The sequence below is a fragment of the Eutrigla gurnardus genome (assembly GCF_963514095.1).
Source record: "Eutrigla gurnardus genome assembly, chromosome: 14".
In the NCBI taxonomy this organism is placed as follows: Eukaryota; Metazoa; Chordata; class Actinopteri; order Perciformes; family Triglidae; genus Eutrigla; species Eutrigla gurnardus.
In genome coordinates, this window is record NC_139937.1 from 14,853,910 (window position 1) to 14,879,905 (window position 25,996).

At 41.2% G+C, this 25,996-nt stretch overlaps 1 protein-coding gene across 2 annotated transcripts; it reads left to right on the forward strand.

Moving 5' to 3' along the window:
• Window positions 1-589: 589 nt before the first annotated feature.
• Window positions 590-25,349, forward strand: ano10a (anoctamin 10a). Of its 2 annotated transcripts, XM_084026017.1 has the most exons (15): window positions 590-655; window positions 1,243-1,398; window positions 1,758-1,955; window positions 2,923-3,057; window positions 4,717-4,836; window positions 5,016-5,200; window positions 5,358-5,742; window positions 6,332-6,387; window positions 6,486-6,560; window positions 6,779-6,970; window positions 7,050-7,241; window positions 7,553-7,681; window positions 16,160-16,276; window positions 18,376-18,392; window positions 23,943-25,349. In XM_084026017.1, exons 2-15 carry the CDS (start codon window positions 1,263-1,265, stop codon window positions 24,010-24,012), a joined length of 2,007 nt encoding a protein of 668 aa, XP_083882143.1. In that variant the 5' UTR covers window positions 590-655; window positions 1,243-1,262; the 3' UTR covers window positions 24,013-25,349. The 2 variants fall into 2 exon arrangements, with proteins under 2 accessions (XP_083882143.1, XP_083882144.1); XM_084026018.1 differs by lacking the exon at window positions 18,376-18,392 and having other exon boundaries at window positions 600-655.
• The last annotated feature ends 647 nt before the right edge of the window (window positions 25,350-25,996 follow it).

Genomic DNA, 25,996 nt, shown 5'->3' on the forward strand with positions numbered 1-25,996 from the left:
TGTTTTTATTTATGCAGGGAGACCTTATGATTTATATTAATTTCATTTACATTTTTGTTATTTGATGTTCACTAAAAAATATGTCTTGTCTATGTGATGATAATATAGTATATTCTATTTATTATTATTATTATTATTATTATTATTATTATTATTGGCCAGGATGATCGTGACATGACATTTTCATATCATATGTCTAAACCAAGTATACCTCCTTCATCAGTAGTTGTTTGAAGCCGATCATGTGAAAACAATATATCATTTCTTTCTCAAATCAGTTGACCTGTTGTCAGGAGCCAGAATCTTTAGCACCACAGCCAGATTTCCCTAGAAGAGGCTGGATATGATGCATATTTGTGAATGAATGTCCACCTGTGTGATACATGTCAGAGTCTAGTGGGGTCTCCATGACCCACTTTTCTCCCCGCAGACCAACGCGGGTCTCATGTGGACTTCCACGTCCACAGCAGCACGAACAGAGTTGTGAGCGCGACAGCTGGAGCTCGCTGCGCTGCTTGTGACGTGGAACCCGACCCCGGCACCCTTTAGACCCGCACTGACATGCTGTTTCTGATCTAATCTGACCGTTCGCAGATCAGCCCCCCCCAGGCCGGGATCGGGACCTTTTTTTTCCCTTTCGCAGACACAGATCCGGGTGAGTACCGAGACCTCCGTCACAGTGCAGCGCTCCGGCCCTCTTCTCCCGCCGCCTTTCCTGCACTCCTTTCCCAATCGCGTCGTGTAACTTCCCAACACCAGCGGCCCCTCCCGTTCTGTGTCAGCTGTTTCTGTCACTACGGGGTCTGACTGTGGAGTCGATCGTTCAGCCCGTCCAGTAGATCATAGCAGAAATGGAGCAGCTGTCAGGGAGAATTAAGAAATATGAACTTCATGACTTTTTTTGTTATGATGACGGCCTTCCCGTTCTGTTCCTTTCTCATTAGTTATCTTTCTCTCTGCTATTTACGCGAGGTGACACAACAGCGCCCCCTAAGTCCGAAACTAGACATGTGGGAGAGCATTTCAGATTTGTATTTTCTGTTTTGTTAAGATATCCTCCATTTAATACTTATTTAATACTTATTACGTCAATGTCTTAGGTAGAAATAGCTCTTTTCGTACAGTTTCTATTTATTATAATGTGTCCGTATAGCTCCTAGGACCTGAGAAAGAGTATCTCAGTTCACTGCGTACCATGTAGATGGAATGATAATATAATCTGACTTGACTTGACCCGTGCAGGTGTCCAGGGAGGCGGAAGGATGCTGCAGGGGCTGTCAGGAGACAGCCGGGGCTCCTGGTTCACTCCTCTGGTGGTGGTGGAGTTGGCCTCGGACACCAAGGCGGAAGCCATCAAATGGTTACTGAGCAGGATACGAGACAAACAGCAGGATGGAGGTATGGCCTGTCGCAATGTTTTATTATTTAGATTTTACTCTTCAGAGGAAAAGATGCAACGTTCAGGTGACATCATCCCTTTTAAAGTGTTAGTCTTAGTGTTAATTTTATGTATTATTTTTGTTTAGTTTTATTGCATTTAGGATAATAATAATATTTTTGTTATTATTATTCCACTTTCAATTTCTAAATATTCTTAAGAATGTAAAGTACATTGCTCTTTGATAGGTGTACTTGCATTATTATATCATTTATTATTATATTTCCACAACAAGGAAGTTGACAGGCCCAAATGAGTTAAATGGTTCCCACTGTCGGTCCATTACTTTCAGTGTTACTAACCCTGCTGTTTGTCCCAGGTGCTGAGCTGCTGGTGGAGCAACTGGGCCCCGGAGTCGGGGCTCAGGAGAAGGAAAACCCCAACATGTTCCTGGTGGGGGCCACATGGCAGAGGCTGCTCTCTGGTGCTGAGGATGTTGGCCTCTTTAAGGAGTTCAATGACGGATCCATGAGAGGCTTCACCTGCGCCAACAAACACAACTTCAAAGACTTTCAAGGTAAAATCCAGGTGGAGGCTGCTGTTTGTCTTGTGATGATTGCGGTTTTGTCTCTCTAAATACAACACAGTTGATAGTCATGTTGCAAAAGCAGTGTTCAATTGGGGAACTCTAACTCGACAGACCACTGGTGTAAGTTCATCACTCAGTGACATAGGCTTTGCTAGGGTCCATCCAAACATACTGTGAAAATGGGAAAGCAGTTGCTGCCACAGAGAATGATCACCTGCAGCTCCCCTCGGCTTTACAGAGCTTTGTAGAGTTTCAGCTCATTGTTTTGATGTCTGACCCACGGCTTTACTGTCCCGTTTCACTCTCACTGTCACTCTTCTCATTGTTTGTAGCCGCAGTCGGCAGAAAAAAGCTGGTCAAAGTGGCAGCTGAAGAGAAGGGCATTTTTCTCAGTTGTTGGTGTTGGTGGAGACCAAAAACAGAGTTTTAGGTACAAAGATGACTCCATGACAATGTTGTTCTGTAACTGCTGGGCTGAGCAACTTTGCTATATCAACTTTAAAGGTGATGACATGTCACAGTTGTAATGAATGAATACAACATACATAAACTGGAATGAGTGGTTTTCCTGATTCAATGATCAACTATTGCTTTGCTAATTTTGTCCAATTTAAAAAATTGTAAACTGACTTTTTTTTTAGGAAATAATGTTGACGATTAATTGTAAATAACTGACAGATAAATCAGTAACACAGATAATCCCTCATGGAGTGAAGTGCTCTTTAATATTAGGATCATTGCTGCTTTATAACCAGTGTTCAAGCATGCCGTTCTAAATCAAAAGAGCTGGAAAATGAATTGTCCGGTCATTGAAACGCTCCCGGTGCGGTCACAGTTTGAAATCAGTCGTCTCAGTATTGCTGCGTCCGAGCCGTTTAACATGCTGCTGTTGTGAACGTCTGTGTGTTTGCTGTTTGTGTCTGATGCAACGCTGTCTGTCTGTCTGTCTCTCCAGGGGACGGAGACTCCTTCCTCAGTATGGCCGAGTGTCAGTACATCGTTAAACACGAGCTGGACACGCTACGTGCCAAAGATGAGACTCACGTACCAGGACACACGCACGTCAAGCTCTACCCCGGGAAATCTATCAGTGAGTGTCCTTCCACCTCTCAGTTTGACATTCAGGTAGGCGGATCAGCTCGGCACTGGAGCACACAAAAGCAGACACGATGGCGTATACAGTAGAGAGATGCTACAAACACCATGATGGAAGATCGTCACCCACCGGTAGTCGCTTAGTTAACAGAAAGTCAATCAGTTGACCCCCAAACATTGATTAATTAAATATGTAACATTATGAGTAAATAATGGCAAGTAGAAAGACCAAATATATTGAAAGTGGAATATGACAAAAATATAAAAACAAAACTAAAATAATACATAAATGGACTCTCAATATAGAGTCTGGTGCTAAATTTAACAATTTATTTTACCACTTGATAAAAAATATCTCCAAAATAACAGATTAACACACCAAGACCTTGGGGGAACCACAGAAAAGGTCATGATGCAGTTATTTTGTTTGGCTCTGGCTTCACTTCTGTTCTGGGTAAACTGATTACAACTCGGGGGTCAGATGTCAAGGTCACTGTGGAATCACGTCGGTCCGGCCCATTATCTCGAAAGTGACATCTCGGGAACACCTGGAGGGAATTTCTTCAGGTTTGGCACAAACATCCAGCTGGAATCAAGAATGAACAGATTACAACGTGATGGTGAAAGCTTTGGCCAAAACTCAAAAATGAATATGCTAATTATGGCAATTTCACACAAATGTCTAATAAAATTATGACGTGATGCCATTTTATTGGTAATTCTAGTTTCTGCTCAGATTTCATGCATATGGTGGTGTGTAATTTTCTTTAAACCATTTTTTTTTTAAATGTGTGATATATCGACAGTATTGCAATATATCACTACATATTGAATTGTAACCCGTTTGTCATGCTACATATCGCATCGTCAGGTTCTTGCCAGCAAAAAGCCCTATTGGTAAGATCAGATCAGATTTAAATATCTTAGCACGCCTCCATTTTTCCTCCAGTATATTTCAGTTTTTTAGTAGTGAAATGTTGAAGTTGCAAGAAAAGAAGGAGACACTACTCTGCCTTCACCTCTCCTCTCCTTCACTACTCTCTCTCTCTCTGTCTTTCTCTGTCTCTCTCACTCTCTCTGCGACTGCAGTATGGAAACAATAAATATGCAAATGCAGTGAAATACCCCAAAGCCAGATAAGGAAGCAATGAACTTGCAGGGGAGATATGGTGCCTCTATTCAGCGACTTTATTTGATAAATGGTGTTAAAGCAGAATGTAATCATTCTCGACAAATGATGCACTCAAGAAGTGGCAGATGGACTGATAGAGCTTTCATGAACTTGTATTTAGCAGGTCTCTATTAGACAATAGAAATGATTAGTATAGACAGTGCATTGTGTACAATTGGTTGGCTCACAGCTATTGTTTGCCCAGCCTTGATTTAGAAAATGAAGCTGCATGTTTATTTGGTTGGGAAAGTTCAGCCAAACAAAAGTCAGGGACAAAAATGCAACAAGACTGATTCCATGTCACTGAAACGTCATGAAACATCTTCCATATGTTTCTTTGAGCAAATACTGATTCACCAACATAGAGGATGACCAAAATCATGTCCATGTATTTTACAATAAGTATTAAATATACGTATTAGACAATTATGGTGAATCAGTTGTAGAGAAATGTTACAAGTAATGACCCTGTTTCCACCCTAGTTCGCAGACTGCTGTCCAAGGGGATCCTGATCCAAGTGTTTCCTCTCCACGAAAAGGAGGAACTGAAGAGGCTGTCGTTTTCTTGGTACCAGAAGGTGAAGCTGTCCTTTCAACCTCTTGGTAAGTAGAAGTTGTCTCTCGTTGCCTTGCCTGTGAAACCTTGTGAGCTATGAACACAACACACTGTTATATTGTCACTCTACATGATGGTTACTACATGATGCCCCATTTGCAGCTCAGAGTCCTTATCGTTTCCTTTTTTTTTTTTACTGACTTTCTTCTCCATTCTGTAATCCCAGATGAGATCAGACATTACTACGGCGAGGGTCAAGCCCTCTACTTCGGCTTCCTAGAGTACTTCACTTTTGCCCTGGTGCCTATGGCTCTCATTGGAGTGCCTTACTATCTGTTTGACTGGGAGGACTACGACAAATATGTCCTCTTTGCTGCCTTCAACTTGGTCTGGTGCACCGTTATCCTGGAGGTACGATTTTTATGATTATAAATCCTCTGAAATGGAGTTAATAATCTGAAATGTGATAACGCAGATGAATGAAAGGGGCATAATTCATTGTAGCGTGACTGAGTAGCAGTCTAGTGAAAGCTGAGTTAACCAATGAGCCGAACCTTTCCTCCACCAGTTATGGAAGCGTCGCAGCGCCTCACTGGCCTACAGCTGGGGCACCCTGAGCAGAAAGAAAGCCTTTGAAGAACCTCGGCCTGGTTTCCACGGCGTCCTCGGGTTCAACCCTGTGACGGGCCGCGAGGAGCCGCTCTACCCCAACGCCAAGAGGCAGCTGCGTATCTACCTTGTGTCCCTGCCCTTTGTCCTGTTCTGCCTCTACGTGTCCCTCTTCATCATGATGATCTACTTTCTAATGGAGGGATGGGCGCTGTCAGTCCACGATGAGAACCCCACGTTCTGGACGGGAATCCTGCTGTTCGTCCCCAGTATCATCTACGCTGTGGTCATAGAGATTATGAATCTCATCTACAGATATGCTGCTGAGTTTCTCACTGAGTGGGGTGAGTAGACCTGCTTGTTTTATGTGCAGTTCCAACGTAAGCACTAATTCGGTTGTTTGTTTTTATTATTAATATCGATTATTATAACTGATAATCCCGATCACACCCATTTCATAAATTCATACGATATTCATACAGTCTTGAAAAACATTCCCAAATCCAGAACGCAGAGTGCTTCAACTCAAATCTGTGATGTCAAGTATAAAGTGGAGCTGCTCCAATGACAATGAATGACCCTGAGAGCTTCCAGAGTGTTCTGAGTATTTGAGTATCACTCCTGAGAACACTATTGAATTCGATGTATACAGCCCCAAATCACAAGATTTCCTCAGAGGGCTTTACAATTTGTACAGAACACAACATCCTCTGTTCCGGGACTCTCCATCAAGTGAGGAAAAACTCCCTATATTAACCCTTTAACAGGTGAAAAAGGAAGAAACCTCGGGGAAAGCAACAGATCCCTTCCCCAGGATGGATGGACGTGCAATAGATTACTGATTAGAATATACCACAAAAATGACACCATAGTCTATAAGATAGAAATGAAAACGTATAATATAATATTCACAACTATATTTCCTCCATTTAGAAAACCACAGGCTCGAGTCTTCATATCAGAATCACTTGGTGCTCAAAGTATTAGTAGTGAGTATAAATCATACATAACACGGCCAATTTCACCCCTCAGTGGTCAGAGAGCAGCTTTTCTTGTCAACACTGTCTTGACTTTTTTTCCCCCGTAGTTCAACTTCTTCAACTGTTTCGCCTCGCTGTTCTATATTGCCTTCGTCATGCAAGACATGGTGCTGCTCAGACAGGTAGGCCTGCTGCCATCCGTGGGAGTAATTAAACTTTCTTGTTTGGTTTTTGTCTTAATTTACTTCTGTTCACTTTCTCCCTTCTTTCATTCCCCCTGTGTCCTATCTTTCCTCCTTCTTTTCTTCCATCATTCTGCCCGTTTCACCTCCGATTCCACTTTTAATTCCTACCTTCACTTTCTTTCCCTCCATGCATGCCACCCTTCCTACGTATCCAGAGTCTGGCCACGTTGTTGATCACCAGTCAGATCTTGAATCAGATCATGGAGGCCTTCCTCCCTTACTGGCTCCAGAGGAGACGCAACAAGAAGTTGATACGCAAAATGGAGAAGAAGAGAAGAACTCTGGAGGACAAAGAGCTTCCTCTGGAAGAGCAGGTCCGACTGGAGGCCGACATGAGCACGTACTTGGTAGGTGCACGCTGCACGTGATTCTTCTTTTCATGATTCCTTCAGTTCATTAATATGACCGTGTGCCTCCCTCTCCCAGGGTACCTTTGATGACTACCTGGAGCTGTTCCTGCTGTTTGGTTACGTCAGCCTGTTCTCCTGCGTCTACCCTCTGGCTGCTGTCCTGGTGGTGCTGAACAACATCACAGAGGTTTACTCCGACGCCTTCAAGATGTGTCGCGTCTTCAAACGTCCCTTCTCCGAGCCGGCAGCGAACATCGGCGTCTGGCAGGTGAGACAGGCAGACTGCTAGCTTCTGTGTGAGCGACTATGTCAGGTTGTTTCAGGAAGGTTTATGGCTTTATCAGATCTTTTTTGAGACAAAGAAGGCAGTTGGTATAATTATTAGGAAATAAAAAGCCAAACACATGACCTGCATTTTATTTAAGACCAATAATTAACACCCCAGGGACTAAATAACTTTCCTAATCTGAACAGCGTTGGTTTATTAAGAACAAGGTATCACATACTCTACATTGTGCCCAGCTGTCCAGCGTTGCTGTAAACCAGTCACTGACCGTTGCTGTCTCTCTCTGTGTCCAGCTTGCCTTTGAGGCCATGAGCGTGATCGCGGTGGTGACCAACTGCTCGCTGATAGGCATGTCTCCACAAGTCAAGGCTTACTTCCCCGGCTCAGACACGCAGCTCATACTGTGGACGGTGGCTATTGAGGTAATCCATAAACACACTCAAACACAAAGACTCTCTGAGATGAATCATCCCGTACAGTATCTAATTGTTTTGGTGCAACTTTTTTTTATTATATAAAACTAGGCTTGTCTGGTTTCATCATCAAGTCCATATTTCAAAATGAGGATCGTGGATTTTTTTTATTTGATCAGTGTTGACTCTGAAAATACTGATCTACTTCAAACGTCTGGTTAATGTTAACCCACTGTGTTCTGGGTACACTACCTTATACAATCTTGCAGTGTGCTGCATTAAACTACTGGGACCCCCAATGGTGTGATGGATGGACGGATGCATGGTTTGACATTATTGTTCCCAGATTGGGAAATTATTCTTTTTTTACAGCAGCACGTTATCCAGGCATCACTCAAGAGTAAATCCACAGTAAATAAATAAACATATCAATACTGGAAGAGCAAAATATATCTATATTGTATTATACTTATATAATATATTTATATTATATTATACAGAGTTATAGAATATAACATAAATATACCAAACTACTACAGTTAGAATATAAACAAAGGATAACTTGGTGTATTAGGCATGTGCAGGCGTTTTTATATAAAGATGTGTGATGTTTTTGAAAGGAGGCGGGTTGAGACTGAAACACAACATTAAAGCTGAGAGCTCTCTGTTAGACAGAGGTGAGGTGTTGTAGAGGGTTATTGCTCGGGGCAGGAAGGATTTATTTTTACCTGGTCTTTGTGACAGCGAGGCTGAATCAGTCTGTTAGAGAAAGAAATAGTGTAGCAGCTCAACGGGCAAACATATTGGCCCAGTCTAAGACCGAGAGCAATACGTCCAAAGCAACAACTGGTCCACGCTGACACTCCCTCCTACAGATATTATTAGGCTGTGAGTACTGTGCAGCCATATAATGTAGGGAAATAGGAAGATTACATAATGACATGTTATTAGCAGGATGGATTATATCAGGACCGGAGGCTTAAGAAACTTGATTGTGAGATTTTTTAGCTCACACTGTAAACGGCAGTGACTTCTGAGTCGACCTCTGCTCAGGTTGCATTATATAAACATAGTAAGAGAAATTAAAAGTACCGTAACACCTAAGAAACCTAAACAAAATAGAAAGATTGACGATAAAATTATCTGTGTAAAAATACGCACAATATATTTGTTTTTAAAATGAAGTGCAGTCTGCCTCTGTCGTTGGCAGTGTGGGAGATGATGATGGAGGAGGCGACTTTGGATGCAATCATGGCAGTGTAGAAGTGCACGTTGTTGTCTTTGGTAGTTTCTTGGTAATGAGGCGGATGTGCATTGAAATGAATGAGGGAAACATCTGCTCTGACTGTACCGTGACAACCGGAAAAAACAAGACTGTGTGTGTAAGCAGCCTTTCTTTGAAACATGGAGGTACGCCCCCCTGTGCCTGTAGATATGCCCACAACACCACACGACAGTAGTTGAGCTGATGGTGAGTTTTACTCACTAGATGGAGCCAGACTCCAGACAGAGAGAGAGAGAGAGAGAGAGAGAGAGGGAGAGGGGGAGAGAGGGAGAGACTTTATTTGCATAAGTTTGTGTGTGTATTCCTGTCAGCCAATCATTGTTCTGGCTTTTGTGTGTATATTATTATATGCATCATCCTTCCTCTCCTTAGTCCACCTCTATTAACGTGAGTGAACATCAGCCGGCTCCCTTTTTCTCCGTGTTCAATCCACACACACACACACACACACACACACACACACACACACACACACACACACACACACACACACACACACACACACACACACCTCATGCCTCCAGAGAAAAAGCTCAAAATAACAGCACACAAACAGAGAAATAGAGATGCTGTAGTGAATAGAGGGGATGATGCGGAGAGGTTTCTTCAGGATATATTCGTAGAGAAAACATTTGTACGTTTGAGCTGCTTTAACGAGCTCCTGAGGGATGATTGTTCTAACCATCCAGCAGACTGTGAAACGCTCTATAAAGTCATACTGTACCTCACTGTACGGCCGCTCTCTGCTGATGCTCAGGCAGAAACTGGGTCATATTGATCGTCCGCGTGTTTGATTGAATGCGTGTTCTGCAGACAAAGCTATACGATAAACTCCAGCGTTCATGGAAAAGCCGTTCACTGTAAGTGATTTGTCTCCTTCGGAAACTGTCAGGATAACGTTTTGTTTAATTAAACCTTCGTTTGGTGAGCGATGGGTCTATTTGTTTTAGTGTCACTCCACGTCAGAAGCTACTGCAGGTTTAGAGCACTGACTTAGTGTGAGGAACTCCCATATCGACAGACTTTTGTCACTGTTATTAGTGTAGAATTAAATGTTTACAGTGTAAGACAAGGAGATGAGTGAAAGCTTATACTTATGTATCTTAGGAGTGACTAAAGCAGATCATTCATTCATCTAAAAAAGTGATAAAAAAGTCTTGTATTGTATTGTACGTCAGAAAAACCATGAAACAAGTGATAAAAAAGTCATAGTATTGTATGTCGAAAAAACTCATGCTGCAGACCCACCAGACGTCTTTATAAAGGAAAGTCTCCACTGCGATGACAACACTTTTTGTAACTTAATTCCCATTTGTGGTTCTTAACAAACATTTTCCAAGGGCCACCTTCACAAATAACAGAGAAAAAAAAGTAGAAAAAGATATTCTGCTTACCCTCACCCATCACTGCTTGCCATTATGAATGAAATTGAATGTATTCAGCGTCATGTTCCCTCACCACACGCTTTGTCAGCTTTTGCTGGCGCTGGTTACTGAAAAATCAGTTTTGTGTCAGTGCATGCAAGGGAACATTAACTAGCTAACAGTGGCTAAACATGTTTATCTCAACCTGATGATGTGTCGTTACTGATTTGGTGATATTCAAACGCAACTGCTCATTGAAATTATGAGTTTTGATTTTATGTTTTTTTTAATTCATGGTAATTCTTGAAACATTTAAATGAAAGATAAAATAAATAGCTGTGTTAATAACCAAGTTTTTTTTCTTCTATGTAATCCTATAATTTGGCAGTACCTCTACTGCCCACTAGATGGTGCACTGAAGCCCTTCAGCTAGAAGCCCACAGCTTTGGGTCATGCAGACAGCAAAGACATAGGAGATGCACTTTCTAGTAAAATGAGTCTCCTTTTATGTTTGATTTCTTTTGGATGGATTACGATAAAACATAGATTCTCAGTGGTCTGACTCAAACACACACATATCAGTCGTACATATTTGAATGAATGCATTTGCATCAATTCAAGTAGAATAGAGTAGTGGCTACATAATCCAGGTGACACAGTAAACAGTCAAATATGATGACTTAATGAAATACAATCCCTAAATGCGTGACGAGCAGCAGGGCTCAGAATCGCTGATCCATCCAACACTTTCCAGACCTTTTCAGGGAATTTGCTATGGGCATCAAAAACGTTTTTTTTTACCTGCTGACCTTTACCCCAGAGCCATCGTCACGCCAAAAAATCAACTGTTACACAAGACATGTTATAGATGTTATATTAAGTTTGGTATTTTCAATCTGCACTGCTATTTTAGGGACAACTCCTCACTCCATCCCGTGTGTTTCGCTAGAAGACATATCGTTGAAACCAGTTAGATATTCAGCCATGATTAGGGACGGGACGATAGGGGATTTTTATCTTGGATCAGGATTTTAAAAAACACTCACAAGAAATTCATTGTGGTGAATTTTCTTCACTTAATAATAAAAACTATCATGCAATACAAATATGTGCTTCTTAACTAAATGTAACCTGATTCCAGTATGTTTTGCTTTCATTTGAAGAACGTTAAGCATATTTCGATGATTATTGTCATATCGCCCGCTAAAAATCTTTAAGATGACACTTAACTACGCTTTCACCGGCACTCCTCTCTTCACTGACGTTTCCACCGTTGTCCTGGCAACCAGTCGCATGACACGGTGAGGAGTCGCCCTGAGCGATTACATTACAGCCCATTTAGCAGCTGCCGTCTGCAGCGTTCTCCCTCATCATTGGAGCAATCCAGATTCCGTTGACCCCATCAGTCACTAAACACGCTAAAAGATGGGAAAGGTTGAGAAATAAAAAAAGTTACCCTTTAATACTTTTTACATCACTGCTGTAAGAATGATAAAATCATCAGGGTGTTAAATCGTCCTGTCCAATACACTTGTACCGTCTGCTTTGGGGTTAATGTCCAGACTCTAGGTGCTTGCTTTAGTCTTGTTGGTTTAAAAACCTCAGCCAAGGAGATGATGGGAAAGTCCATCCCCGTCTCCTTCACACTGACTTTTTTTTAAACAGACTACACGTCCGGCCCTGGGGGCGATGCTCCCCGTCTGACTTATTCTCCGCTCCTTCACCTGAATAAGGAGAGGAGGTGCTGCTCTGCTGAGCACAGGAGAAAATATAATCGAGGGCAGCTCACAGCGTGTGTTGGACTCTCTCTTTTTTTGAACTGTTGGTCACTAATGTGTGTGACCAGTTAGACCTGTCCACACATGAATTTGCTCCCGTTTTATACTTGATAGAAGGCTCAGGTCAAATGGAGGTGGGAGGAGTAAAAAAAAAAAGGAAAAAGGTGAGAAAATGCAATGACAGAATGGATGAGATTGAGAAACAGGAAAGGGTTGAGAGAAGAAACGATCGAGAGAGAGAGAGATGGATTGAGAGGGAAAAGCTTTGCATGTGTGTTTATGAACCTGACTCACTAGCTGATTGTACATCCAAGCACGTTCCTCCCTGAAAACCATCCAGCACATTTCCTAGAATAGAGCCATTAAAGAGATGGGACACCGAGAATAATGAGAGCTCGCTTGTATAATGTTTAGTGGACCAACGGGGAGCGACACACAGATACACACACAGATGGTGCCTATTGACACAACATCCAGTCCATTGCTACGAGAGGCACCATTTTAATGGAAACAGACCAGAGAATGCATGCGTTTTTTTAATACGTTTTTCATCGAACAGTTCCAAATGTCGCTTTTTTAGTCAAGTCATTTTCTCTGAATCTCCTCTTCTTGAAAGGACGACGGATTGCATACAGTCGAGGGGTTGGAATCGAATCATCGGGGCCCTCTTATCTTGGTTGGGGGGTGGGGGCTGGTGGAGGGTGGGCAGCCCCTCGTCGGCTGCCTGCAGCGGTGCTATGATACCTGAGTAATTACTATATAGGGCTTACATGCATCAGTGAGCAGTAACCAGGCAACCGACCAGCCTGCTACAGAAACAGACACTTTCTGTCAGAGTCACAGGTCTGTCTGCAGTATTTTGTGACGATATACAGTAAGACTTTATTAGTGAAAGGTTGATTTGATGAGCTTTAGTGTAAAAGCTGAAATCCTTGTTCTGTTTAATAAAGTCTAGACTGACGTCCTTCAGAATAACAGCAACAAAGAGAATGCATCATTATTATAGCTGAGCTCGGTAATAAAGGTGCCCTTGTTTGTCATTTTCATGTGGGTTTGCCAAATTGTCTGTTTCCTCCAAGGTTATTTTCAGCAGCCCACCACACAGTAATCCCATTACACTGTGTTTTTAGATAATCAGATTAGCTTTCGCCCATGGCAACTACAGGAGCATTAGACCTGGACTCACCAGTAGTCTAGCCTAGCCTAGCATCTCACTGTTTGCCTGAGTTTAATCCTCCAACCTTAGTTCATGTAATCGGTTGCCCTCAGGTATTTTTATTATTATTATATTCATTTGTAGAGAAATCAGGCATGTGGACTTTTCTTTTGTTTGTTTCTTAATCCCTTTTCAGGTAAGATTTGTAGCATGTAGATTAATTTTGAGTGGCATTTCCCTCTAGATTTTACAGAAGTGTCTACTGTTTAATAGTCATCATGTTCTTCATAATTACCTTGGATCATCCAGGGAAAGTGAATGTGAAGACTATAGTGCTAACTCCGTGACACATGCCAGAGTTGGAATATAATGTTCTGCTTATGTCAGATCACACATGAAACGACAGAATTAGTAGTTCCTCATTAGTTGGATTGATGGTGGATTGAAATGCTAATTTTCCAATTAACAGTGAAGGGGTGCCATGGTAACAGAATTAAGTGCTGCATACTGAAAAGTGGGGAAAAAAACTGTTCAGTCAGCGGAATAGCTGCATGCTCAAAGACCTGTCTGCTCTTCCTGGTTTAAGATTATAGTCTCCAGATTAGGACACCCGCTGGGTCTGGGGATTACTATTCTCATTCCAAAAAGGCCTAAAATTACATTAAGGATGGTAGAAAACTCATTTTGGAAGCGTTTTGTGTCGTCCAGAGGAGGACTCACTCATTGTCAATGCAGAAGATCGTCAAGTGTCAAGTTCCCATGCCAGTTTAGTGCAACAATGACAATGAAAATACCTAGCAAGCAGAGCATTGGGAGTTCCATCACATCCATTATGTCAGGCAAAACCAAAATTTATTGTCACACCTTGAAAATAACATTTCTGAAGTCACATTCCCTCCCTTGTCTTAGCCGGCGTCCTCTCAGTCTCAGCTCAACCTTGTGCCGCTGCTGAACACTCAGAAATATAAATTAGCCTTGAATAGCATTAGCAATCAACGAAGGGCTGGCGGGTCTGTTGTGCACTTTCAATCAAATGTGACAAGTCACTAAGGTCAGGGGTTTCTTCCTTCGTTCTGTTGTTAATTAGTGGAACGGCTGTGCTGACTGGAATGGCAAAACGTCTTAGTCGGTGGTTCTTTGAGCCAGAATTACAACGTGCAAATGTTCGTTTTCAGGGCTCAAAACCACCATTTTCTTTTTAGCAGCTCATCGTGGGAGTAAAATCGAGGCGCCACAGTTTTTCGTCAAATTCTCCAGAAACCTCATATTTTGTTAGCTGTGCGTAATTAATATGTGACATTCTGGCCAAAGGTGGTGTCGGTGCATTCGGTCAACATGTAACATGCCTGGTGGATTCACATTGTATGGGTGAGTTAGGGAAACATATTACCACTAGAAGCTCATAATGATTCAGAGCCAGAAACCCATTTGTGTGAAGCAGTCTGCCCTCCTGTCTGCTGGAGCGTGCACCAGTCCATTACTATGATGAGGAAAAGGGTGCTCCAGACGGACTGGCACAGGTGTGTGTGTGTGTGTGTGTGTGTGTGTGTGTGTGTGTGTGTGTGTGTGTGTGTGTGTGTGTGTGTGTGTGTGTGTGTGTGTGTGTGTGTGTGTGTGTGTGTGTGTGTGTGTGTGTGTGTGTGTGTGTGTGTGTGTGTGTGTGTGTGTGTGTGTGTGTGTGTGTGTGTGTGTGTGTGTGTGTGTGTGTGTGTGTGTGTGTGTGTGTGTGTGTGTGTGTGGCAGTTGAGAGCTGGGTTTGCTCAGCATTAATGGAATGAATGTGTCCCGTCGTCTTCATGGGAAACGCACACATTCTGCTGATTCAGATGCAGGTCGTCTGTGTCTGATAAGCTGAGATCAGAGAAGCACATGTGTAAAGAAGAAGAGAACACATTCATAAGCACATGGCATTCTGGGTAATTGGCGGTCTGTTATTCAGTCTTCACATGTCATACAGTACAGGCACTTCTCTGTATATGAATAAACCATAGAGTGTAGAAACACCAGGGTGCATAAAGGGCGCTTTATTGTGATATTCGGCTTCTAAGAAGTCATTTTCACTGTTTACAAAAGAACAGGAATGACTCATTTCATAAACACCAGACCAAAAGTGGTGTTTTTGTGAGAGTCTTTGTGGGCGAAACTCAGTTTTATAGATCTCTCAATTAAATTGCTTGAATATTTGTCGACTAAGAAGGTCTTTGGTCGAGGACGGGCGTACAAACAATCCACTGAGCGGATTTAGTGATCAAAGGTCAAGGACGCTGTGACCTCACGTCTGTCCCTTCGTCGTGAACATGATATCTCAGGAAGGCCAGGAGGGAATTTAATATCATCTGGCACAGACTCTCGGGTGAACTTGCTTGGTGGCCAAAGGTCAAGGCCACTGTAGTCTGACTCGCCCGATGCAGACACGGCATTCTCCTCCCCTTCTGCTATCGGTGCTATCTGTTTCGAATGGCACCATAATGTTCTAAGCACCACCCAAGACAACTGTGATTAAAGAACGACAAACAGGCCAGACCTTTCTTCAGCTCTGACAATGACACTGTGTGAGACGAAGCTCACTGTGACCTCGCAAAACACGTTTCTGGCCATAACTCAAGAATAAATACGACAATTTTGAATGACATGTTTAATATGCACTTTAGAGTACAAAGCCAACGCCCACTGTCCTTTTTAAACTTTGAACAGAAGCTGTGTGTCTGGCCCCGACGTTCCCCTTCCCTTCTCCTGTCCTCTCTGATTTTACAGCACAATATCACAAACATGATCAAGTTATATCGATCCCTCTTTCAAAGCTTGTTCTCCGGACGATGTTTTTAAGGACGCTAATACAAGTTGAAGACAACAGAGTCAAAGTATTTAACTCCGTCTGACGCGTGTGGTATTCTGTGATTTCAGCATGGGCTGCTGGCCATCAAGTTCATCCTGACCTTCCTCATCCCAGATGTCCCCAAACACATCCAGATCAATCTGGCCCGCCTGGAGTTCGAATCCCTGGAGGCCCTCAAGAAAAAGGTAAAACCTGATGACATCTAAGGCCAACTTCAACATGAAGTCACTCAACAGTTCAAACAACAGCAACAGCTACTAAAACAAAGACCATTCATATATTTGTGTGTCCATCTTAGTGTACTAAAATATAACTAAAGCAACAAAACAAACATATAAATAAATCAATAATTAAAGAAGAATTAGCACTCACAATATTTATGATAGAATTCAGTGATGAATGATATCAGCAATGGAGATGGTGGACTGGATCGAGGCTCTCTCTGTTCTTCATTGTTGTAACTTACTTCAAACCACACCATGTTGGATCTTTGCAGGAAATTGGGCTTGGAAAGTCCTTGAAAAGTCTTTGAATTTGATGTTTAAAGTGGGCGTGGGGACTCTGGCTTGTTATATGAATTACAACCAAGCATCCATATTCATACACAAACACATGCCTTTGAAATGTATTAATCAAAGGAAAAGCATGAAGAGATTTCTCATGAAAAGGCGTAGTAGAGATACTTTGACTACATCTCCTTACTTTGTCTGTGAAATTCAGTTTGTTGATGTTCAGTAGATTCCCGGTTAGTTGAAACTTCCACAGACTGATAACAGAGGGAAACAGATGGCAGTGGGCCTGCATGGTTTCGAATGACTGCCTTTATTTCGTGAACACCTTTGTTCACACCTTTTCTAACTTTAGCAAACTATTCAGCTTTTATTCTTACGAACAAATGGTTTTGTATGGTTATGGTTACATATTATCTTTCCACCTCCCGACACTCATAATTTGAGTGTAATTAATTTGTGAAAGAGACAAACCTCACAATAAACACATTTTTTTTTTTTTTTTTTTTTACATTTTCCATAGATATCAGATCAGAAACTGTGCTTAGAAACAACCGTCAAGATTTCTGTACAGCTGTGATGTCACAAGTAGAGAATTAATAGACCATGTCTTAAACATACTAAATGTGTCCCAGTTAATTTGCTGTTGCCGTGTATGTGAATGACATCAGCTGACAACATGCACCCAAGCTGTTGCCTAGCAACGCCATTAACCCTTTAAGATCACATTCCTGGGTCATAGTCTGCACATTTTTAACAGTAGATGCCGAAAAAGGAAAAATACAATCAAACACGTGTTGACATCAGCTCGGATGAACCCATATTAGGGAGACAGCTTGAAAAAGAGTTTTTTGAAAATTAAAGTATGTAAACATGTAATATCCAAATATAAACCTGGAAATGATATGTCTTCTTTAAACAAGGTCTCCATGTGTGACCAATAAATCCAAATGGCAGTGTACTCCATTCATCACTATATGAATGGTTTATTTAGTGGAGATATAAATATTACATATGAATTCAGTGCAGCCTTTATGCTAATAGAATACATTGTCTAGTGTATGTTATTAATTTGGTATTTATCATATGGTGATTTACTCAAATATACATTAGGACACACACAAACACACACACACACACACACACTTGGTGGCCCTGTTGAGGCTATAATAACTCCCTATCGGAGCGAGCAGCCTCCACACACACTCAGACTGATGTTATTCACGTGTCCGTTCTGACATGCTCGTCCATAGCTTCCCATTTAGCATTAAGAATGAGCTCTTGAGGCTTGTCCCAGAGCACTTTGCTGAAGACGAATGGTGTGCCTCATGTTAATAGTATTGATATGGCTCCACAGTAAAGCATTAGCTTGCTCGGCACCGCAGCCATTTGTTTGATGTGGACTGACGGGGCTGAGTGCTTCTCTGATGAGCTGTTTGACTTTAGGTTCATCATTTCTCTCATGTGTTTGTTTCGCCACACTTCTGCTGCTGCTCAGTATGCAGCCACTTTTACAGGTTTAACTCTTTAGAGACAGTATCCCAGTTTACGTCATCCGGCCCTTCTGATACAGATTACACACAAATGAGGTGATTTCTGCTATTCTTCCAACTGAAAGGTCATGAGTTCCCCTGCAGCTTGCATAAAATGGTAGTTTATTTCCAGTCCTGCACAGTCATGATGACATTCTAGCTACTGTGTGCTGTGTTTTCTTGTTTTATCAGCCAGTGATGTTTGGTTTATCCGTGTTGTTCTGTGGTCTCTTGGCTCTGCAGAGACAGCCCCGTGGAGGGTGAGTAGCTCCGGCTCTGTCACTGTGGATGATGCTGGTTTGTAGACTGCAGTGACTTTATTAAAGGGTTTTGTGTTTTGACTGTTGAGCACTTGGGATGCTATTAGTCCTTTATATTGTTGACTACTCCTCTAATATCCTAACTCCGATGGTTTGTTTGTGAATATGTGATTTAACATGACAGTGTGGATATTTGGTCGTAACCAAGATGAAAACCAGTTGATTTAACAGTCAGCGTTGCATAATACTTAACGACATCACATGAGATTAAATATGTGTACCGCTGCTTAAATCCTTTTTTCCTAGCTTGTTGATGAACCTCGATTGCAGTGGATGATGGTCTGTTTGAAAGCAAAGAGTGAGAACAAGATGAAGGTGGTTAAACTGGTACATAATGCGAAATGTTTCAGTCTCTTGACTGAAGTAGACATACAACACACAGTTGAGACGGCTTGGTTAGAAGAAGCCAAATGAACACAATTATAGTGGAAACTTTTTACAGTGTAGTCAACTAGTTAAGCAGCTTGGTTTGTAGACTGCGGTTTTGAAGCCTCCAATTCGGCATTTTGGTCATCGCCATTTTGGTTTATGGCCATTGCTCTATTGTTTTTTTGCAACCAGAAGTGACAGGAGAAGGCGGAGCTAAGTACAACCAAACACTGACTAATTACATTCAACATTGTTAAGGCAAACAAAATTATTTAATTAACTTGCACAAACTGAAAACACACTGTGACTAAAAGAACATCATGCTGTAGGGCTGTTCGATTTTGCCCAAAAATGAAATCACGATTTTCTTCTCTCAAAATCCGATTTTCAATTACGATTACGATTATTTTGTGAAATGACAAAAGGCAAAGAAATTATTTCAAATATGCTGTTTTTTATTGAAAATTTTGCAAATAATTTCCCCATTGGGATTTGAGCGCAAACCTTGCTCTTATTAAACAAAAAATCCCTCAAGGGATTAATATAAAGAACAATTAACGAACTTTTGCCGTCTGGCTTTGCTCCATGTTATCTTCTTGTGGACCTCTTGTAAACAAAAAAACAAAAAAACAATCCCTTTGGAATTAAGAGAAAAACCTCACTTTCGCATCTATCTTAAGGAAATGAATGAATAAAGTGCAGAACTTTAACTTAACTAAAAAATCGATTTTACGATTTTCACGTTTTTGACATCGTCCTAACTACATAATCGCGATTACGATTTAAAATCGATTAATCAAACAGGCCTATCATGCTGTATTGAAGAAGACCTGAAAATAGAAAAAAATCATGTTTACAATGTTTACTGAAGTAATACATCAAGTGAGAAGTCGGATCATTTTCTCAGGAGCTTCTTTACAATCAGACCTCTATTTGCAACGAGAGGAGCCGCCCCCTGCTGGCCATTAGACAGAAGGCGGGTTTCGCAATGGCTTCCCTTTTCAGAACCAGAGGTTGCCACCTTGAACAAACAAGGCTAAAGAGTCATAAAGCCTTAATCATCATCAGTTTTCTTTTTGACTCGGCTTACAGCACAGCAACTTGGACAGTTCAGCTGTTGCTGGGGAAATGTAGCAGACAGCTCCTCTATGATATGAATGTACATGCTCATTGACTCTGTGCACCCACATGCAGCCACAGGAGGGTACGTGGGATAAAGTGGTGAGGGAGATCTCACATTCACACTGGAGACACTTGATCAGACGGACAAGTGACTTTCTTGGCTGCGCTTCTCCAGCTAAGTTACCTTCCTCTGCGCCGACATCTGAGCAGATCAATCTCAGCAGATTCATACCTTAACTGTGACTTCATTAGACAGAGACACAGTCGTGGCAGCATACATTCGATATCATCCCAGTGAATATGTATGAAGAGATGCCTGCAGTACTTCCTGAAAACATCCATCTACCGCTTATCCTGTATTCAGGGGGGCTGGAGCCGAGACAACCATTCACACTCACGTTCACACCTTAGAGTCATCAATGAACCTATCCCCATCCGGCATGCCTTTGGACTGTGGGAGGAAGCTGGAGAAACAGACAAAATGGAAAGGTAGAAGTTACATCTCCTCTTGACGTTCCTTATCGACGTACATGTCCTGAGCCAGCGGCTCTGTGACTTCTTCACTCAGAGCAGCTGTCAATCATGACGTCACACTCCCTTTTATAGCACCAAAAGAACTAATAAAACACTTGAATATGCATAAGCGTGATAACAACAACCTAAAATAAGAAAAAGAGAAAACAAATGTATTGTTTATTGTTAAATGTATTAGTTTTGGCCACGGAGGGAACAAAGCTGTTTCTCTAGTGATCTAGGAAAAGACCTCAAAGTCGATGTGAATTCTCAGAGGGCCGGATATTTCAGTGGAGTAAGATGGTGAAGGAAGTTGTTTCCATATCGCAGCAGAGGTTGCGTGATGCTACAGAATCAGAGGAGGGTACGTTGTAGGCTTTTACATCATGGATCACTGCGAGTGGAGCAGAGGTTACAATCCCCGGCTGGATTGCTGTTGCCGCATTGTTTTGCTCAATATTGGGCTGGACAAATAAGTTGAAGGCAAGTATGTAGAGCTGAATTAATTATTGGGTTAGTTGATGGACGAAAAAACAAGTGGCAACTCTTACTATGATGAATTAATGCTAAAGGTGTTGAGAGAATTTGAAAGGCAGGCCTGAGGTGCAACAGTGCCCTTAAAGCCTCTATCAGACAGTCATGCAGGGATAACAAGCACCACACTCACAGCCTGCATGCTCCACACTTCATACGTAGGGTGCACACTTTGACAAGTCATTACAGTTTAGCAGGCACACACACACACACACAGCGAGAGACACACACACACAGCAAGACACACACACGCACACACACTAATCCTGTAATCCCAGTGAGTAGCTCCCACACTCAAGAGGGTCAAATCAAACCAGACCTGAAGTAGCTGTATGAGTTTCTATTTGTATGCAGAAGTGCATGGTTCAATGTATGCATGTGAATGTGCAGCTGTCTCTCTCTCTCCATCTCCCCCCCCCCTCTCTCCCTCTCTCTCTCTCTCTCTCTCTCTCTCTCTCTCTCTCTCTCTCTCTCTCCCTCTCTCTCTCTATCGACACAGAGACTATTAGAAATGAAACGAGGCTGCTTCCTCTCCTCTCTGATCAACACTGACATATCAGGACAATGTTGAGCAGAGATTGTTGTTTGAAAATGGGTGGTGCTAGCTTACATTAGCAGAAATTATATTTTTACATATTTTTGTTTTACATCAAGAAAATACAATTGCATTTTGGTATGAAAATACAAAAAAAATAGATTAATATTAGTATTGTTAAGGTGCATAATATGACCAGAATGTGATATAAAGGGGTTAAAAAGTAATTTAATTTTATAAATTGTTTGTTTTATCCAACAATCAGTTACAGTTGACATTAATAAGACAAATAGCTGACCATTCATTTTTTTTGTGAATGGATTAATCAATTTCCTTCAAAACAGCAGAGATTTTATTCACTGAAGAAAAATCCACTCTAAATCGGTTTACACCCTGAAGCCAGCTGGTCATTCATCTTCCTCTGTAATATACTGCATTATAGTGGAACAAAGCCACCGTTCTGTCAGCCTGGGTCCTGCTGATTTGTTAAAAACAAACAAACCATTAAGCCTTTACAATGTCCTTACAACCCCGATACAGATAAAGAAATTCCCATTTAACGAGCAGGCAACGATGTAAACTGTCAGCAAAGCATTTGTGTACCTCATGAGCAGGTAAATTAAACAACTGAGGCTCCACCTCGGGATACTACGAGATATCCGGTTGTTATCCATCTCTTCACTTTACTTTTCCAATCTCATCAAACATCTCTAAAAAGCTGCACACACCTTGTTTATTCTCTGGAGTCAGTTCTTCTGCTTTTGACCCTTTATGTTCCTGGAGGATTCAGTTTGTGTTCAGCCTCCCTGAAGGATCAGCTCTGAAGCTAAACAGCTGCCTCAGCACAAACCCCTCTGTGGTCCCGTCGACCAGACTGTGAGGCAGAAACTGATTGCCAGAAGCTGATTGAAAAGTAACTCTGCCAACATGAGCCTCTAGGGAAGAGGGGAGTCTTCAAAGTCGCGGGCCGACTGAGTTATTAAAGAGCAACCAGTACAGTACACGTCCATCTCCATCTTTAGGTGTACACACAGACTTGCTCTTTCCTCTCCTGTGTAACCTTGTGGGAAAAACCCTGGCGGTGTTTGGACAGCTGTGAAAAGATCAGATCTGTGTTTCAGGATCAGGTTTTGGCTTCCAGTGTAACTCCAGCTCTGCCCTCCCGCTCCCTGGCTGAGTTGTGTGCTGTCAGCAAAGCGCTACAAACAATACCTGCCTGCCAGTCCTGTACGTCTCTGTGTGATCCAGAGAGCTCGTCCCCGGTCTAGGAGACGCTCCAGACCCTGCAGCCTTTCACTCGCACGTAATGCTGTTTAAAAATAAGAGAATGTGCCTCTGGGTGGCTTAGGAAACAGTGAACAGGTGTTCACACGACCTCTGCGGTAACCTCAGGGTGTACAGCACCTTTGAAAAATTAACTAAAAAAAGAATGACTTAAATCGCATGTTATTGATCTTTGTACACCAGAAACAATATCTCAGTTAAACTAAATTCCAATGAAGACTGGATTATCCATTGCCTTGAATCAAAGGACAGAGAGGAGCTATAAATAAACCTGACTTTAGTTGACTTCCATTTAGCTCTCTTCTAAGAAGAAGTAAATTCTCAGCAAATATAACCAAACTATATGCATGCATCAACAGAATGTGAAGAGGTTACAGCGTCGAGGTTTTGTCAAAGATGTCTGTGTATTGTGTTGCAGAGATATGAAGACGTCATTCACGTGTCGGCGTGTTTGATGATCACGTTTCTTTAAACGGCTTGTTAGAGTCTCTTGTAGCGCTCCCAGTAAACTATTCAACCCTCTACTTGAAGGAATTAATGATGCCTCACTTGGTTTTACCAATTATAATATACGTTGGTGCATTAAGTGGACTTGATTAGCAGATTGTTCTTGGACACAGGCCCCGCTGATTGTGCATTCAGAAAGTCACTGCGGAGAGAAAGTACACTGATGGATGTTTTACAACGCAATGATTTTAGTCTCATCCTTTTATTTTTTATCGTCCAAATCAGTCCACTTGTTTCCAACCTGTCTGACTCCATATTAGTGAATAATTCAACAATGAACCTGATGAAGTGTTCTTGTTAATGATACCACTCAGGGCCACTGAGAAAGAAACGAAAATAAAAAAAAGACTCAAATTGTGATAAACCAGAACAATCCATTACGGTGACCAAGGGAGGTAAACAGCCACGCTGGTGGAGATTCCACATTATCACAGTCAGCCAGAGGGCTGCTGGGAAGGTGGCGTGTTGCTCCTTATGGCAATAAAATGGACAGCTACTGTAACAAAGCAGGATGGATGTCAACTCCTTTAAAATCATTCTAACCACACACACACACACACACACACACACACACTGCACTTTTCTGGAGTGAAACAGATCCACGTGAACCTGTTGCTGTGTTTCAGAAAATGCTGGAAGCCTCGGAGCTCAGTAAGGACGTCAAATGAGGAGGAGAGGAGGACCTACAGACAGTAATGGACCGCCGGCAGCCGCTTCACTGCTTCAACAGATCACACACTCACACGCACGTATCAAACCACTATGGAGTTTGTGTGGCTGCTTATTACGCACGGTCGTGCTGCTTATCTGCAATACGTTCACAGCAAACAGTAATTTGTTTTAGATACTTAGCTGTGTAGCTGATGTGTCTCTAGGGGAGATGTACTGTAATGAGGGTTTATGTCGGGTTGGTGGACAGGGTGCGATAAACAGGTGTTGAAATCACAGACGGATGCTGTATTCTGACATACTATACTGTAGCAAATATTGATTTTGTATCCATGAGTGTGGATGAAAGGGTTTTCTGTTATGCGTGTTCTGCTCTTTGGGTTGAGTTTAATCAATATTATGGTTTGGGTGGGATTTTGCAACAATTATGATGACTAATGAGTTCTACAGGTTGGTGGTGTTTACACAATAAGCCAAAGCCTCCCTCTAATGGCCTACTGGCTTAATTGACTGTCTGATGCTATTAAAGCTGCTTGTAATCGACGACATACGCTCATCACAAGTTCTGCACTCCAAGTATGAAACCAAAAAGCAACATAGAGTTTCAATTGTTTAAGCAACAGAACACCTAGTTATGAAATGTAATCACTTCCAAAGGCATCAATGTGATTGAAATGTTAAACACAGTATTTTACTTTGAAAACCATCTACCTGCATGTATGAAAACTGATTTTTTTAAGGTCACATAAATTCAGAATGACAATTCACTCATCTAAAAGAAATAAAAAGCTGTTATCATGATGATCAAACACTGTTCATTTTTGATACATTTTAGTTAAAAGGCAATTTTGAAAATTAAAAGTTATACATCGGGGCTACCGAAGAACATCAAGTTTTCTAACTGAATTTGTGAAATAATGAAATTTGAAATCAATTTATTGGAATTCAAACCACATACATTTACATAAGATGGTTTTCAAAGTTTGAATTTAGTGGTATTTAGATTTCAACAATAAGCATGAGCTAGTGCTCAAATCCCATAAACAGGTATTCAGTTGCTTATCAGAAATATTGCTTTGTGTTTTGCTTCCATAGACAAGAGATCATGACAACTGTTGTTTTTTGTTAGGGTGTCTTATCTGAGCATGTGATATTAATGTAATAATAACATAATATGTCTGTTACTTCTCGTGTTGATGCATACAACTTGAAGATAAACCATGCACTCTTACTCCTAACACCCCTGGTGCCTTCAATTGCAATGCCTATCTGAATATTACATTTTTTTCTATGTTCTGGTATTTAAATTACCTCATGTATTGAAACGGTTGTGGAGAATAAATTAGATTGAAGAAGTAAATGAAATGTGTCATGTTGTTGGATTTAAGCACTGCCTACTTAATCTCATTTACTTTTACTTTTATTGCTTTGACTTTGTTAAAATATCCAGTAATACTACCTCTAAGCAATATGTATATCACATTTTTATTTATTATTACCTGTAATTTTTTTCTTGTTAGTAACAAAGTATGCAAAATGTGGAAAAAAGTGCTGAAAAAAGTATGTCGAAAAAAATCATAATATAGTTTGTCGAAAAAAGTGCTGAAAAAGGTATGTTGAAATTATTACTGAAAAAAATCATAATATAGTATGTCGAAAAAAAGTGCTGAAAAATACGTCGGAAAAGTGCTGAAAAAGTCATAATATAGTATGTCGAAAAAATGCTGAAAAAAAATTATAGTATGTCAAAAAAGTGCTAAAAAAAAGTATGTTAGAAAAAATTGGTGAAAAAGAATGTCGAAAAAAGTGGTGAAAAAAATCATAATGTATGACGAAAAATGTACCGAAAAAAGTATCTCGGAAAAAAATCATAGTATAGTTTGTCGAAAAAAGTACTGAAAAATACGTCGAAAAAGTGCTTAAAAAAATCATAATATAGTATGTCGAAAAAAGTGTTTAGTATGTATTTAGTATGTCAAAAAAGTGGTGAAGAAAGTATGTTGGAAAAAAG